At 36.6% G+C, this 12,810-nt stretch overlaps 2 protein-coding genes across 2 annotated transcripts; both read left to right on the forward strand.

Annotated features, from left to right (window-relative positions):
• The first annotated feature begins 3,618 nt into the window (after positions 1-3,618).
• Positions 3,619-9,206, forward strand: LOC116106785 (DExH-box ATP-dependent RNA helicase DExH7, chloroplastic-like). Its single transcript, XM_031393105.1, has 9 exons — positions 3,619-3,667; positions 3,791-3,989; positions 4,656-4,735; positions 5,455-5,581; positions 5,744-5,830; positions 6,630-6,730; positions 7,701-7,735; positions 8,325-8,390; positions 9,181-9,206. Exons 4-8 carry the CDS (start codon positions 5,522-5,524, stop codon positions 8,330-8,332), a joined length of 291 nt encoding a protein of 96 aa, XP_031248965.1. The 5' UTR covers positions 3,619-3,667; positions 3,791-3,989; positions 4,656-4,735; positions 5,455-5,521; the 3' UTR covers positions 8,333-8,390; positions 9,181-9,206.
• Positions 8,614-10,640, forward strand: LOC116106789 (DExH-box ATP-dependent RNA helicase DExH7, chloroplastic-like). The gene is made up of 5 exons (XM_031393110.1): positions 8,614-8,708; positions 9,381-9,564; positions 9,898-10,050; positions 10,153-10,252; positions 10,343-10,640. The coding sequence occupies exons 1-5, from the start codon at positions 8,614-8,616 to the stop codon at positions 10,369-10,371; spliced, it is 561 nt and encodes a 186-aa protein (XP_031248970.1). The 3' UTR covers positions 10,372-10,640.
• Positions 10,641-12,810: the final 2,170 nt, after the last annotated feature.

Below are 12,810 nucleotides of genomic sequence, written 5' to 3' on the forward strand. Positions count from 1 at the left end.
CCATTCTCTAGTCCAATGTTAATATTTCCAATTCCAGTAGTGGATGAGTTATATGACGAATTGGGGGGGCTACAATCTTCTCCAAATTAGATTTGATGTCAGGGTACCACCAAATCAGAATGAGAGGAGAAGATACCTCGAAGACCGCCTTCCGGACCCATGAAGGCCATTATGAATTCCTAGTTATACCCTTCGGTTTAACCAATGCACCGGCAACCTTCCAAGCTCCAATGAATGACATTTTTCAACCGTACTTGCGGAAGTTTATTCTGGTGTTTTTTTGATGATATTCTAGTATACATTGCGAATATGGAAGAGCACGTGTGACACTTAACAATCACCTTGCAGACACTGTACGAGAACAAGTTAGTCGCCAACCACAAAAAATGTTTCTTTGGGTAGCGAGAACTCAGAGTATTTAAGACACATCATTTCGTCGGCCGGAGTAGCAGTTGACTCTTCCAAAATTGATAGCATTCTTCAGTGGCCAGTTCCAAAAAATTAAAGAGCTCTCCGGGGATTTCTAGGCTTGATAGGGTATTATCGGAGATTTGTCAGTGGTTATGGCAAGATTGTACTTCCTCTAACTGCACTATTAAAGAAAGATGCATTCAAATGGAACAGTGACGCCAGAGGGCCTTCGAAGAATTGAAGCAGGTTATGACTTCAGTACCAGTTTTAGCTATGCCCGATTTTTCTAAGGAATTCGTGATTGAGACAAATGCGTCTGGCCATGGGTTGGGGGCTGTTCTCATGCAAGAAAATAGACCCTTGGCGTTTTTGAGTAAAGGGTTATCGTTACAGTCCCGACTTAAGTCGGTCTATGAGAGGGAGCTTATGGCTATGGTCATGGCAATCCAGAAGTGGCAACACTATTTATTGGGCAGACATTTCGTGATAAAAATAGATCAGAAGAGTTCACACTTCTTAAATGATCAGAGATTGTTGAGTGAGGATCAGCAAAAATGGGTGATGAAATTGATGGGGCTTCGCTTTGAGATTCAATACAAACCTGGTCAAGAGAATAAAGTAGCTGACGCACTTTCTAGAAGAATTGAGGTTGGGGAACTTAATGATTTATCCATGAGTTGTTTTACAAGTAGAGAAGACTTGGAAAATGTGGTCCACCAGGATGCCAAGTTGAGGAAAATAGTGCAAGAACTGCTTATTCACCCGTCTAGCCGATTGCCCTATATACTGGTGGGGAACCAATTGATGTACCATGACAGGTTGGTTGTGCCACGCACGGGGGTGCATATTCAGATGTTATTACAAGAGTTTCATTCGTCTCCCATGGGTGGTCATTCAGGTTTTTTTCGCACTTACAAACGCTTGGCCAATGTAGTGTATTGGGAGGGTATGAAAAAAGATATACGCACCTTTAATGAGGCATGTGAGGTTTGCCAAAGGAGTAAATATCAAGCTCTGAGTCCGGCTGGGCTGTTGCAACCGTTACCTATTCCAAATTAGGTGTGGGAAGACATTTCGAAGGATTTCATCACGGGCATACCAAGGGCTTTTCAAGTTGATACCATTTTGGTGGTGGTAGACCGTTTAACCAAGTATAGCCACTTTCTCACCCTAAAGCACCCATATACAGCTCGAGATGTTGCAAGTTTATTCATTAAAGAGGTTGTCCGGCTACATGGGTTCCTGTGTTCTATCGTCTCGGATCGCGACCGGGTGTTCATTAGTCATTTTTGGGGTGAGATGTTCAAGCAGTCTGGAACCCAACTCCATATGAGTTCAGCCTATCACCCACAAACAGACGGTCAATCGGAAGTAGTAAACCGCTGTTTGGAAACATATCTCTGTTGCTTTGTTAGTGCTCAACCCCGACAGTGACCCAAATGGATTCCATGGGCAGAATTTTGGTTTAATACTATGTTTAGCAGCTCAATTGGCATGACACTCTTTAAGGCACTGTACGGTCGAGACCCTCCAGTCATCCTGAAACATTCTGAACGTCCCTGCCATGTTGAAGAAGTCAACCGACAACTGCATGACCGCAACAATATCCTTCAAGAACTAAAAGATAATTTGGTCAAAGCTCAAAATCGGATGAAGCAGTTTGCGGACAACAAACGGAGAGAAGTCAACTTTGAAGTGGGAGATTCAGTTTTGCTCAAGTTACAGCCTTACTGCCTTCGCTCCTTGGCCTATCGTTGCAATGAGAAGTTGAGTCCACAGTTCTATGGGCCTTTTGTGATTACGGAAAAAATTGGATCAGTCGCTTACCGACTGCAGCTACCATCCACAGCCCAGATTCACGTCGTCTTTCATGTGTCCCAACTTAGGAAGACTACTTCTCCACCCTCGAATGTCCAACCCCTTCCAACTGGCCTGGATGAAGACTTGATTTTAGCAATGTCACCAGAAGCTATACTAAAGAAAAGAAAGCTACTGAATGGGACTTGGGAAGTTTTAATTAAATGGAAAGGCCTACCAGATTTTGAAAGTACTTGGGAAGAGTTCTCCACCATCCAACTGTAGTTTTCATCCTTTCACCTTGAGGACAAGGTGGCTCTCCTTGTTTGGGAGTGGTTGTAATGATGAGACTAACAACACTTTGGTATATAGGAGGAACAATAAGGGCGCAAATAGAGGATTGAGAGACTCAGGTCAGGCCTTGAGCGTGATGGAGGGTGCTTTTGGTTTTATGGGAAAGTGACAAGCGGCAAATGCTGAGTGGTTGGGGAGCTGAATTCAGTTACAATAATAGAGCACGAAGAATAAAAGGTAGCGGGAAGGATCTGTGGGGGAGGGAATTTTGTAAAGGGAAGGGAATTGGGGAGATGCTAGCTCTCGAAATCCAGTGGGTTCTAATTGTATGCAGACTCATTCTAGATGAGCTGGTTTCTGATTTAATTGATTGATGCCTTATTTTAGTTGTAAGAGAATTTTTATTCGAATAGAATTTACTTTGAACTGTCATTGAATATAATTATCAAATCTGTCCAGCATTGTTGTGTTCCATTGAGAGTAGTGTTTTGATTAGAATTGGTTGACTGAAACTTCTGGGTTGATATCCAGTAGAATTGAAATAATCTGGGAGGTGTCTGTGAGTGAAGCGTAACAGGGGAAGTTCAGGTCTCTATCCTTGTTCTCCATGCCATATATCAACTTATTAAATGCTGGAAGTTACTGGTCTGTACACTTGAATATTTTTTTTATTTATATTCAAAATGAAATGTTATTTTGTTGCATAACATGGGCAGTATAGCTCCTAATCTCCAACCAACTTGATCTATGTGTATAGTAACCTGAAGAGGAGATGTAGGAAAATGGTGGGCCTGGTGAAATTTGCATTTATTTAGATGGAGTTCACATTGGTTTGACTGTAAGGCTGGTCTATCCCAGAATAAACATTTTCTTGTTAATATCCTTCAAAGGTTTTAGTCCTCCCTTGGCTTGTGCAAAGGTTGCTTTGGATTGCTCTTTTCTGTTACCCATGAGGGATTAGCCCGATGGTCAGGTCTGTGGTTTGCTCCAACAAGGTCTGAGATTCGAGCCCACTCATGGGCACTTGCATGGCCAGTAAAGCCATGTTTATCTCAATGATGGCAGGGTTTGTTGGGGGCTCCATTAAAAAAAAAATTAAAATAAAATAAAATTGACCTAGCAATTGCTGAGCCTTATGCTTTGCTTGTTTTGCAGTGGATAGAAGGTGATCCTTTAATCCTCCTGTTGATATCAAAATGCTTATTAGTTTGAAATGCTGTAGTAAGCATTTTGAAAAGCCATGTTGTTGTAGTATCTAAGAATTGCTAAATTTTTTGGGTGCTAACAGGGGAATCATTAACTAAAATTGGAGACAGTGAGGAAGATCGAAGGGCTGATTTTGTGGATAAATTGCTGAGTGAAGATGGTTCTAGTTCCAATGCTGTTCTCAAAGTTCCTGACAGTTTGGTTTCAGATTCATTTCAGAGGTCCAATGTTCAAGAAAATAAAAAATTTGAGAGTTGCAGAAGCCGATCCAGTTGCTGGAAGTATGTCCTTTCCTTCTGTTAAAATTTTTAAAATAATAACACAATAGAGTAAAAGAAGATTGGAGAGAAGAAATACAAGAAAAAAGAGAAGTTGGTTTAACCTCCAAGAATTTTTTTTTTTTTTTCATTTACAGGTACATAGTACAAACCCTAATTGGCACTCCAGTAATAATAAAATTGCAGGTTCTGGCTCAATAAGTTCACATCCATACGACACTAAAGAAACCTTAACACATTTCTCTTGTTGCATTCAATGCAAATGATGTAGTTTAATTGTTGTTGATATGGCAACTAATTTCTATGAGATTTTTTTTCTTCTGCATCTTTACTGTTGAATACTATTATTATTTTTCCCTTCTACTACCTACTGGGTATCCTTCTTGTTTCATATTGAAACTGTTCTATTACCAATAAACAAGAGAAACCTATAAAAAAGAGCTGACTAAGTTTGAACTGGTATTTTTTCATGAAGTTTTGCTGACATTAAGTGGGAGATTCGGAGCAAGAATTCTTCCTCCGCTTAGAGAAATATGAAATAGTGTATTCTAGAAATAGTTGAATTTAATTCTGACAAGAGCATCGTGATTTATTTTCTTACTAGATTAAATATGTTACTTTTAATATTGGTGTGGTCTGTTCTCTAATTTTTATAATGCCAATCTGCAGGAGTGAAAAATCTGAAAGTATCCGAAAGTTCTCACCTGAAACAGGAACAAGAAAAGAAAAGGAAAATGCAGAAATACAAGGTTTGTATATCTTTCTTAATTCTCCTTGGAAAGAAAATTTCTCCAAGTCAGGCGAGCTTTTGGCTGTATAAAAGGTTCCTTTGGCTTTTATGTTTAAATTTCCTGCCACCCCCCAAAAGCTTTTTCTTTTTCCTTATACATATTAGCTTGTCTGGTTTATAAATGGCATACCTGTTCTGTTTGGATGATTCTTATTTTTATTATTGACATTGTGTATTAACGTTATCAAGAGCCTATTTTGAGCATTTTAACTTTCACAAGCTTATTTTGGCTACTTGTGAAAATTGTTGTCAAGTATTTTCCTTTGTTCTTCTGTATGGGACAATTTGTTCTTGCTGGCACAAAAGAGTAGTATTTATTTATTCACTACTCTGTTTATATTGCTGAATAACAGTGTGTCGCAATATTTTGTGCCAGAATCTATTGGGTGTAGCCAAAGTAGTTTGTTTCATAACCTCAAATTGAAGCTGGCATTTTCTTTCTGAAATTTTCAAATATTAAATTACCCTTGCTTGCATGATAGTCATAAAATTTCAGTTTCCTACCTGCATCATTATGCATGTACACTTCATCTGGCCACTATAAATTTCTTGGTTTCTGTTCATGCGTTTTCATTCTTGGACCATAAATATTCTGGTTCTATTCATGCATTTTCAATATGGTTGCAGTCGGGCATCTCTCTGTTTGGTTATTACATATATACATGTTTTCCCTTTCAGGATATGTTGAAAACCAGAGATGCTCTTCCAATTGCTGTGCTGAAAGGTGATATATTGCAACTGCTGAATGAAGGAGAATAATGTCCTTGTCGTATGTGGAGAAACAGGATCTGGAAAGACTACTCAGGTCAAATTTATATTTAGTCTGTCTTTTATGAGTTTTTTTTGATATACTTTGGCCTCTAGACTTTATCATGGCCATTTTTATTTTTATTTTTTGGTCACTTGTCTTCTCCTACCTTCCAAGAACAACACTACAGCCTGCTTTCTAACTGGCCTTTTAATGTAGGTTCCACAATTTATATTGGATGATATGACTGAGTCAGGATGTGGTGGAAACTGCAACATTATATGCACACAACCAAGAAGAATAGCGGTGGGTACATTATTTTTCAGATTAAAGTATTATTTTCTAATCTTTCTTGGTTACATTATACAATAATACATGACTAATCTTTCTAATTAATATGTTCATGTTATGTGGAATAAGGAACAGAATCTTAGTTCATTATGGGCTTCACTTTCTAGCAAATTTGACAATGTTCCATTCTTTTTTAATTTTTAATTAATATTAGTTATTGCTTTCTATTGAGTTTCTATTATTGGACTGCTTGTCAAATTTATTGTAACTTCTGTTTCTATTAATAGAAAATCATGTATTTAGTTCATGCTCTATTAGCATTTATCCCTAGAAGATCATTGTTCCATACCTTTTGGAATGGGTTATTTTATTTGAGCAACATTGGTTGAGGACTGTTTAGCCAATATTTTACTTGTTCTTTGCCCCCTGTAGATAAGCATGATCTGCTCAGAATCCAGCTTTTGGTTAGGGGGGTGGACAATTACATTTTAGGACACTTCAGAGATGTTAATAGTTTTATGGTAATTTTGTGATAGAGGATTTGGACTGTGGGGCTTTTACTCACTTTCTTTGGTTGTTCAATTAGCTATCTCACTTTCAAAATTTCATTCTAATAAATATGTTCTGATGATCTTTCTCCTACTTACTGTGCGGTTGTTATTGCCTATATTGTGCGTGATATTACTTATTGATGAAAGGCCAAGAGATACGTATCTCCTGTTTATCAATGAATTTTAGTCTTACTGGTGCTTTATTGTAAAATATCCTGGAAACATTCGACTTATGTCGTACATTTTTGCTGCCTTGTATTTAGGCTATTTCTGTGGCTGAAAGAGTTGCTGATGAGCGCTGTGAATCTTCTCCAGGTTCAGATGGTTCTTTGGTTGGTTATCATGTTCATCTTGATAGTGCAAGGTATATGTTGGCATCCTTTTCTTATTAATTTTGTGAATCTGCTAATGGCATCAGATCACCACATATAATGTTTAAGTTGCATTCATTGTTTCTCTGCATTTTGATGAGATTATGGTCTTGTGCTTTTAGCTTGATATCTGCTGATATATTCAATATTTGGATGTAGTGTTCATAGTTTAAAATATGTGGTCTGTTTTTATGTAGCAGTGTGAGATCTAGTTATCAATAAGGTGTAAGAGGTAAGAGGTTATAGGAGGAAGGTGATTCTTCAGGATTGCATTTGCTTCTTTTCTAATGAGATTGCAGGAATTATGAAGGGTTTTTGTGGAGTCGTAAAGTATATGAATATAAACATTGTATGATGAAAATCAAAATGAGCTTTGACCAAGGTTAGAAGAAACATGCTGTGGGCGCATGGTTGTCAATTATTATGGTAAAAGCTTATTTATAAGCTGCTATTTGTGCGATCTTGTAATGAGCATGATGGTTGTGGAGTGAACTGATAATTGCTGAACATTAAGCTTCGATTTTTAAGGAGCTTTGAAATCAATTGATGACTTTTGTTTTCTGCCTTTAATTAATCCACTCTTTTATGTGTCCTTTACATTCCATTGAACTTTATAACCATTGTGAATTGGAGGATTTTTTTGGGGATTTTCTTGAATTGTTGGACTATTCCTTAAAGCTGCTGTATATATATTTTTTTGATCTATCTTATGATCTCCTTTTCTTTTTCCGGTATGACTTAAAAATTCTTCTTTATCTCATTGCTTATGTTACTTTCCAACTTCTACTTTTAAGTTTTAGTTTTATCCCCAGTTTTGTATTTGACGTTTATTGGATAATATTTGTATCCATGGTTTTGTGCCTTTATTGTCTCTAGGAGAATATATTCCCACTTTTCGTAGAATATTATTCTCGTTTCCTTTTAACTTTTGAACTTCATTTTGCTTGCATTGTTTCTTTTCAGGAATGAAAGGACAAAACTTCTGTTTTGTACAACAGGTATTCTTCTGCGGAAAATTGTGGTATGTCCCATAGTTGAATTGAGTTTACTTAACGAAATGCCTTAATTATGGTTTATTTTCATTAGTATGGTGTAAGATTATTTCAGTAAGTTGCTTGTCATTAATAATTCCTAAGGAGCTTAACAACACTTGTAGTACTTATTCCATTTGATCTAGTGCCTTAGTATCTCTCAGCCCGTCTCTCTGTTGTACAATTATAGACTAAACAATCAGATTTGTATTCACCGGTGAAGACATTGGCTAAGGCTTTTGTCTATAGCAAATAGTCTGTCACAGATTCATACATTTGGATTGTAGAGTGTTTGTTGCATAAAGGATTCTACAGATCTTTTTGTGTCTTATAAAACAAATGATTTAAAAATTATAATCATGATATTTAATAATATAACATTTAGGTAAGTTGAGATAAGAGGAAGCTCCTTGGGGAATGAATTTATTGTCTCTCTGTGAGTTATTTTTGGAACAGGTTAAATTATTTTTTATTTTGCTTATACCAGTTTTTTTTTTTTGCTTGCGTGATCTCTATGTGGTCTATTTAGCTTATGATGGTTCTTTTCAATTTGCAGGGGGATAGAAATTTAGCTGGCATTACTCATGTCATAGTTGATGAAGTGCATGAACGATCTCTTTTGGTGAGTAAGGCAAAATTTATGGTGTTTCTTAGGAATATCTTCATGATTATTTGACAAATTTAATTGGCAGTCCAAGACATCTCTCCACCTCTATTGATTATAGAATGACCATAATTACCAAATTCAAGGATTTTCCTGTGTTTTGTTTTTGCAAAGGAGAATCATCCATTTTATATTAAGCATTTGGAGGCTTATTACTTTGCATGGATAAAGATGATATGGAATGAGCTGGGGTGATGCTTCAAAGGTGTCTGTCTTGTATATTCCCACCAACACTGATGTTGACAACTATTGGAAAAAGCAAAGACCTATATTCAAGTAAATTATCTGAGCATGGGAAACCTTATCCTTGATAGTTTAAAAATGGCACACAGGTCTCAAACTCTGACTTCTAAGAGAATGTTAGTTCAACATATTGATATAATTATTCAAGTAAGATGTTTCGTAATTTGGCGTTAGAAAGGAAAAAGATCCCAGTTTTCCGTATTAACGGGATGGTCTACCTTAATTGGAGGACTCTTGATTGTTGTATCTTAATTTCCTGTTGTCTTTATATCTTCTTGGAGTGAACACTACCAAAATCAAGCCAATACATAGCTCTCTCTTTATTACTGGGCTGTCATTTGTGTTTTGTCTGAGAAGAGCCTGTTCTTACATGTGATCTTTTTTCCCAGAGGTTGTCAAGGATAAACAAATTTTGCATTGATACCACTTTGTGAAACTTAGGAATCAAAATCGACCAGTTTCTTTTCAGAAAACGGAAAATAGATTGACCAGTTTCTTCTTACAGGGTGATTTTCTACTCAATTGTATTTAAGGACCTGCTTGAGAAACAGTCCGCTGATGGCTTATCAAAACTGAAGGTTATGCGTATTTCTGTTTTGTTGTAGATTGCAGTATTAACTAAGGCATATTGTGTTTGTATGTTGTTTACAGTTAACTTTGTTTTGATTCTTTCACATAAACTGAAGAACTTTTCTTAATTTTCAGGTCTGCCACAGTTGATTCAGAATTGTTTTCAAGATGCTTTGGACACTGCCCTGTAATTACTGCACAAGGCCGAACACATCCAGTGACAACATACTTTCTTGAGGACATATATGAGAGTATCAATTATCGCCTTGCTTCAGATTCCCCAGCTTCTATAAGATATGAAACATCTACAAAAGAAATGGTATTTTGTTTTTGATTATAATTACCTTTACTAGTACATGTTGATGCCTGGTTGAGGCTTCTTTGTGAAGATATAAAATCAACTATAGTTTTGTTGGTGTGATGTGTCCTCATAAAATGACTTAGCCATGTCAAAGTGGTGATCACCAAGTGATTGCTTTAAAGGAAAACCTTTTTTTCTTAATATATTTCATCAAATTAAGATTCTTGGTAAATCAATTAACTTTTATGGACTGGCATGCTGAATTTTCTTCCTTTAATTATTGTCATGGTTTTGTGTCTGTAAGAGTTTTAAAATCACCCTCTAGGTAACGAATTCTTTCAATTTTGATAGCTGCAAAGTGGTCCTGTGAACAACCACAGGGGGAAGAAGAATCTTGTCTTATCTGCATGGGGTGATGATTCTATGCTCTCAGAAGAGTATATTAACTCCTATTATATTCCAAGTAGTTATCAATCTTTTGGCGAACAAACACAGCAGAATTTGGTATTTACCTTTTGATGCTAATTTAGCTCTAGTTATGGTACTATTTTCTTTCTTTTTACTTTTCTGCATCTGTAAAATGAAACTATATGGTCTTTTGCTCAGAAAAGGTTGAATGAAGATGTTATAGACTATGATCTTCTTGAAGACTTGGTATGTCATGTTGATGAAACATGTAGTGAGGATGCCATACTCATTTTTACCTGTAACTCCTTTCAGTAATCCTTTCAAATTGATCATTCATTCATGGGCCCGTTTTGTCTCTATATCAAAACTGTTATTTTGATGTAAACAGGGAGTGTCAGAAATCTACATTTTATTTGATAGGTTAGTGGCTTCTTATCGATTTGGTGGACCATCTTCAGATCCTTGACATTCATCTATAGCATCAACTGATCAAAAAAAGGTGTTCTTACGACCTCCTGATAACATATGGAAGGTAGATTTTGCTTTATTTTACTCTTGTGGTTAACGATAATGATATATACTATTCTTCAGTGATTCTCTGTTTGCAACAAACTTCTTATGTTTTATTTTTTGGGGATAATATTGTGCTAGTCTGCTTTAAGGAAATAAAGACTGCAGATTTTTTTTTTTTTTTTTTTTTTTTTCTTAATACTGAATTTTCGACATTTTCCACTAAATGTAAGACTCGTTATACTTTTACAAAAAACTATGATAAATGATGTTATTTAACACCTATATCCTTATGATCTTGGTTATCGTTGCTATGAAATAATTAATTTTGCTCCCGAAATTATCGATTTCATCTTCAAATACTTATGATCCAGGTTATCATTGCTACAAACATTGCTGAGACAAGTATAACGATAAATGATGTGGTGTATGTGATTGACTGTGGAAGGCATAATCCACTAAAGGTTTGGGCCATTTTGATAAAAGTCATATGCTCATATGATTCAGAATGTCAACTTTGCTAGATCATTTTCAAACCATTTCCTTTCACAGGATTTGGCGTGATGAATCAGAAAACTTCTCAGTGACAATTATAATATATTTGATGGAGCAGAATTTGACCAAAAAAATGATGATTTGTTGATTAGAGGTTTCTTTCTAACGTGGCAATAATGTTGCTGACAATTAACTAGTTTTACAAAACAAATTTGGTTGGTGGCCAGGGCTGTCTTTAAATTTACAGCAATGTTGGAAATATGTAATTATATGACATAAATTTGTTAGGTACCCTGTTTGAAATTTGTTTTATAAAAACAAAACTGAAAATGGATTACAACAAAAGGTTTTTGGTCTAATTATTATTATTATTGTTATTTTGATAAGAAACACGATATAACTAATTATTATTATTATTGATAACTTAGAATTAACGAACTCATCTAACGAACTTGAGTTCGAAACTGGGAACTAGAGGAACCCTAGAACGTTTGGGAAGGTATTTTGAAGGCTGTGGCCCAAGGAATTGAACCCTAGGCCTTTTGGGAGGAAACCATATGCGTGATAAACAAATATAAAAAATCTGAATGGGAATTGAATTGTACTTTTTCAACTTTACTGCCTGTGGCTTAAGCAGGCCCTTCATTCATATTTTATCACCTTCTTCTATAGTTAGGCAATGCACCTTAAAATCTAAAGCTATTAGATCGAGGACCTAATGAAACATAGATAGTCCTATTAAATACTTTTCCCATTGGTGTGGTGTGCTCTCACTCCACATCATATGTTTCAGCTCGACAAAATACTTTGCCGAGTGGGTCTTACACATGATCTATTATTGATGCTTGATTTTGACACCAACTATTCGCACGTGTGAAGTGTTAAGCGGATTTAGAAATCACACGTGATATGGAAATGCAGAAAGAGAGATAGAGCGGGTAACAATTTTTAAAGTGGTTCGGATGCTCTACGGCGAATCCTACATCCACTGTGATTATATTAAAAGTGGGTTACAATTAGGTCGTACTCGACGAGCTGAATTACAACAGGGAAAATAAATGGGGAGAGAGAGAGAGAGAGAGAGAGAGAGAGCTTAGATGGTGAATGATCCAATCATATAAAATGGAGGAGAGCCTTCTAGTTATAGTGGGAGGATCCAAGTTGGCAATCATGATTTTGCATGCAGGCAGATGTGGTACAATTCCTAACCCGTTTCCCATTGGTTGCCTGCACGAGAGGTATCCTTAAATCACTTATAGCTTCAGTAGGTGGACACTTCCCAGCCACTCATAGGCCTGGCGTTCACCTGCCTTACTGACAATGGCCTTACCCTCTTGTCCTTATGGGACGTGACTGCATCTATGCGGCAGAAAACCTTCCTGAATTCTTATTGGTTCTTGCTAACGCATGCTTACGCTAGCCTTGGTTCTTGGGCATAACAGAAGCCCCCCAGTTTTTAAGGTTTAAGGATTAAGCCTTGAGAACTTCATGATTATGCCGTGACTTGAGCGGTCTCGGATGACGCTTGATCGAGCTGGTTGAGCTGCATGGATCCCTAAGAACTATACTTAACGACCTAATGTAGCTTTTTTATGGCAGGTTCAGTGACCTGACTCATGTTGTGATCAGTGTTGTATCAATATGTCCTAAGCCTTGACTTTATCTTGTGACCTGAGAAAGTTTTATCACCTCTCTTATTAAAAGCGAGGGGTCACGTTGCCTTGAAATCAATGCGCGGTGAAGAGTGCTAATTCGAACGACCTCTTCAGATGTTATTCATTGCGCGTGACGATTCACCTAACCAATAAAATATTCTTGATTCTGACAGACTTGCCCATTACGTAATAAGTG

Source organism: Pistacia vera, unplaced genomic scaffold, assembly GCF_008641045.1.
Source record: "Pistacia vera cultivar Batoury unplaced genomic scaffold, PisVer_v2 Contig522, whole genome shotgun sequence".
Classification (NCBI taxonomy): Eukaryota; Viridiplantae; Streptophyta; class Magnoliopsida; order Sapindales; family Anacardiaceae; genus Pistacia; species Pistacia vera.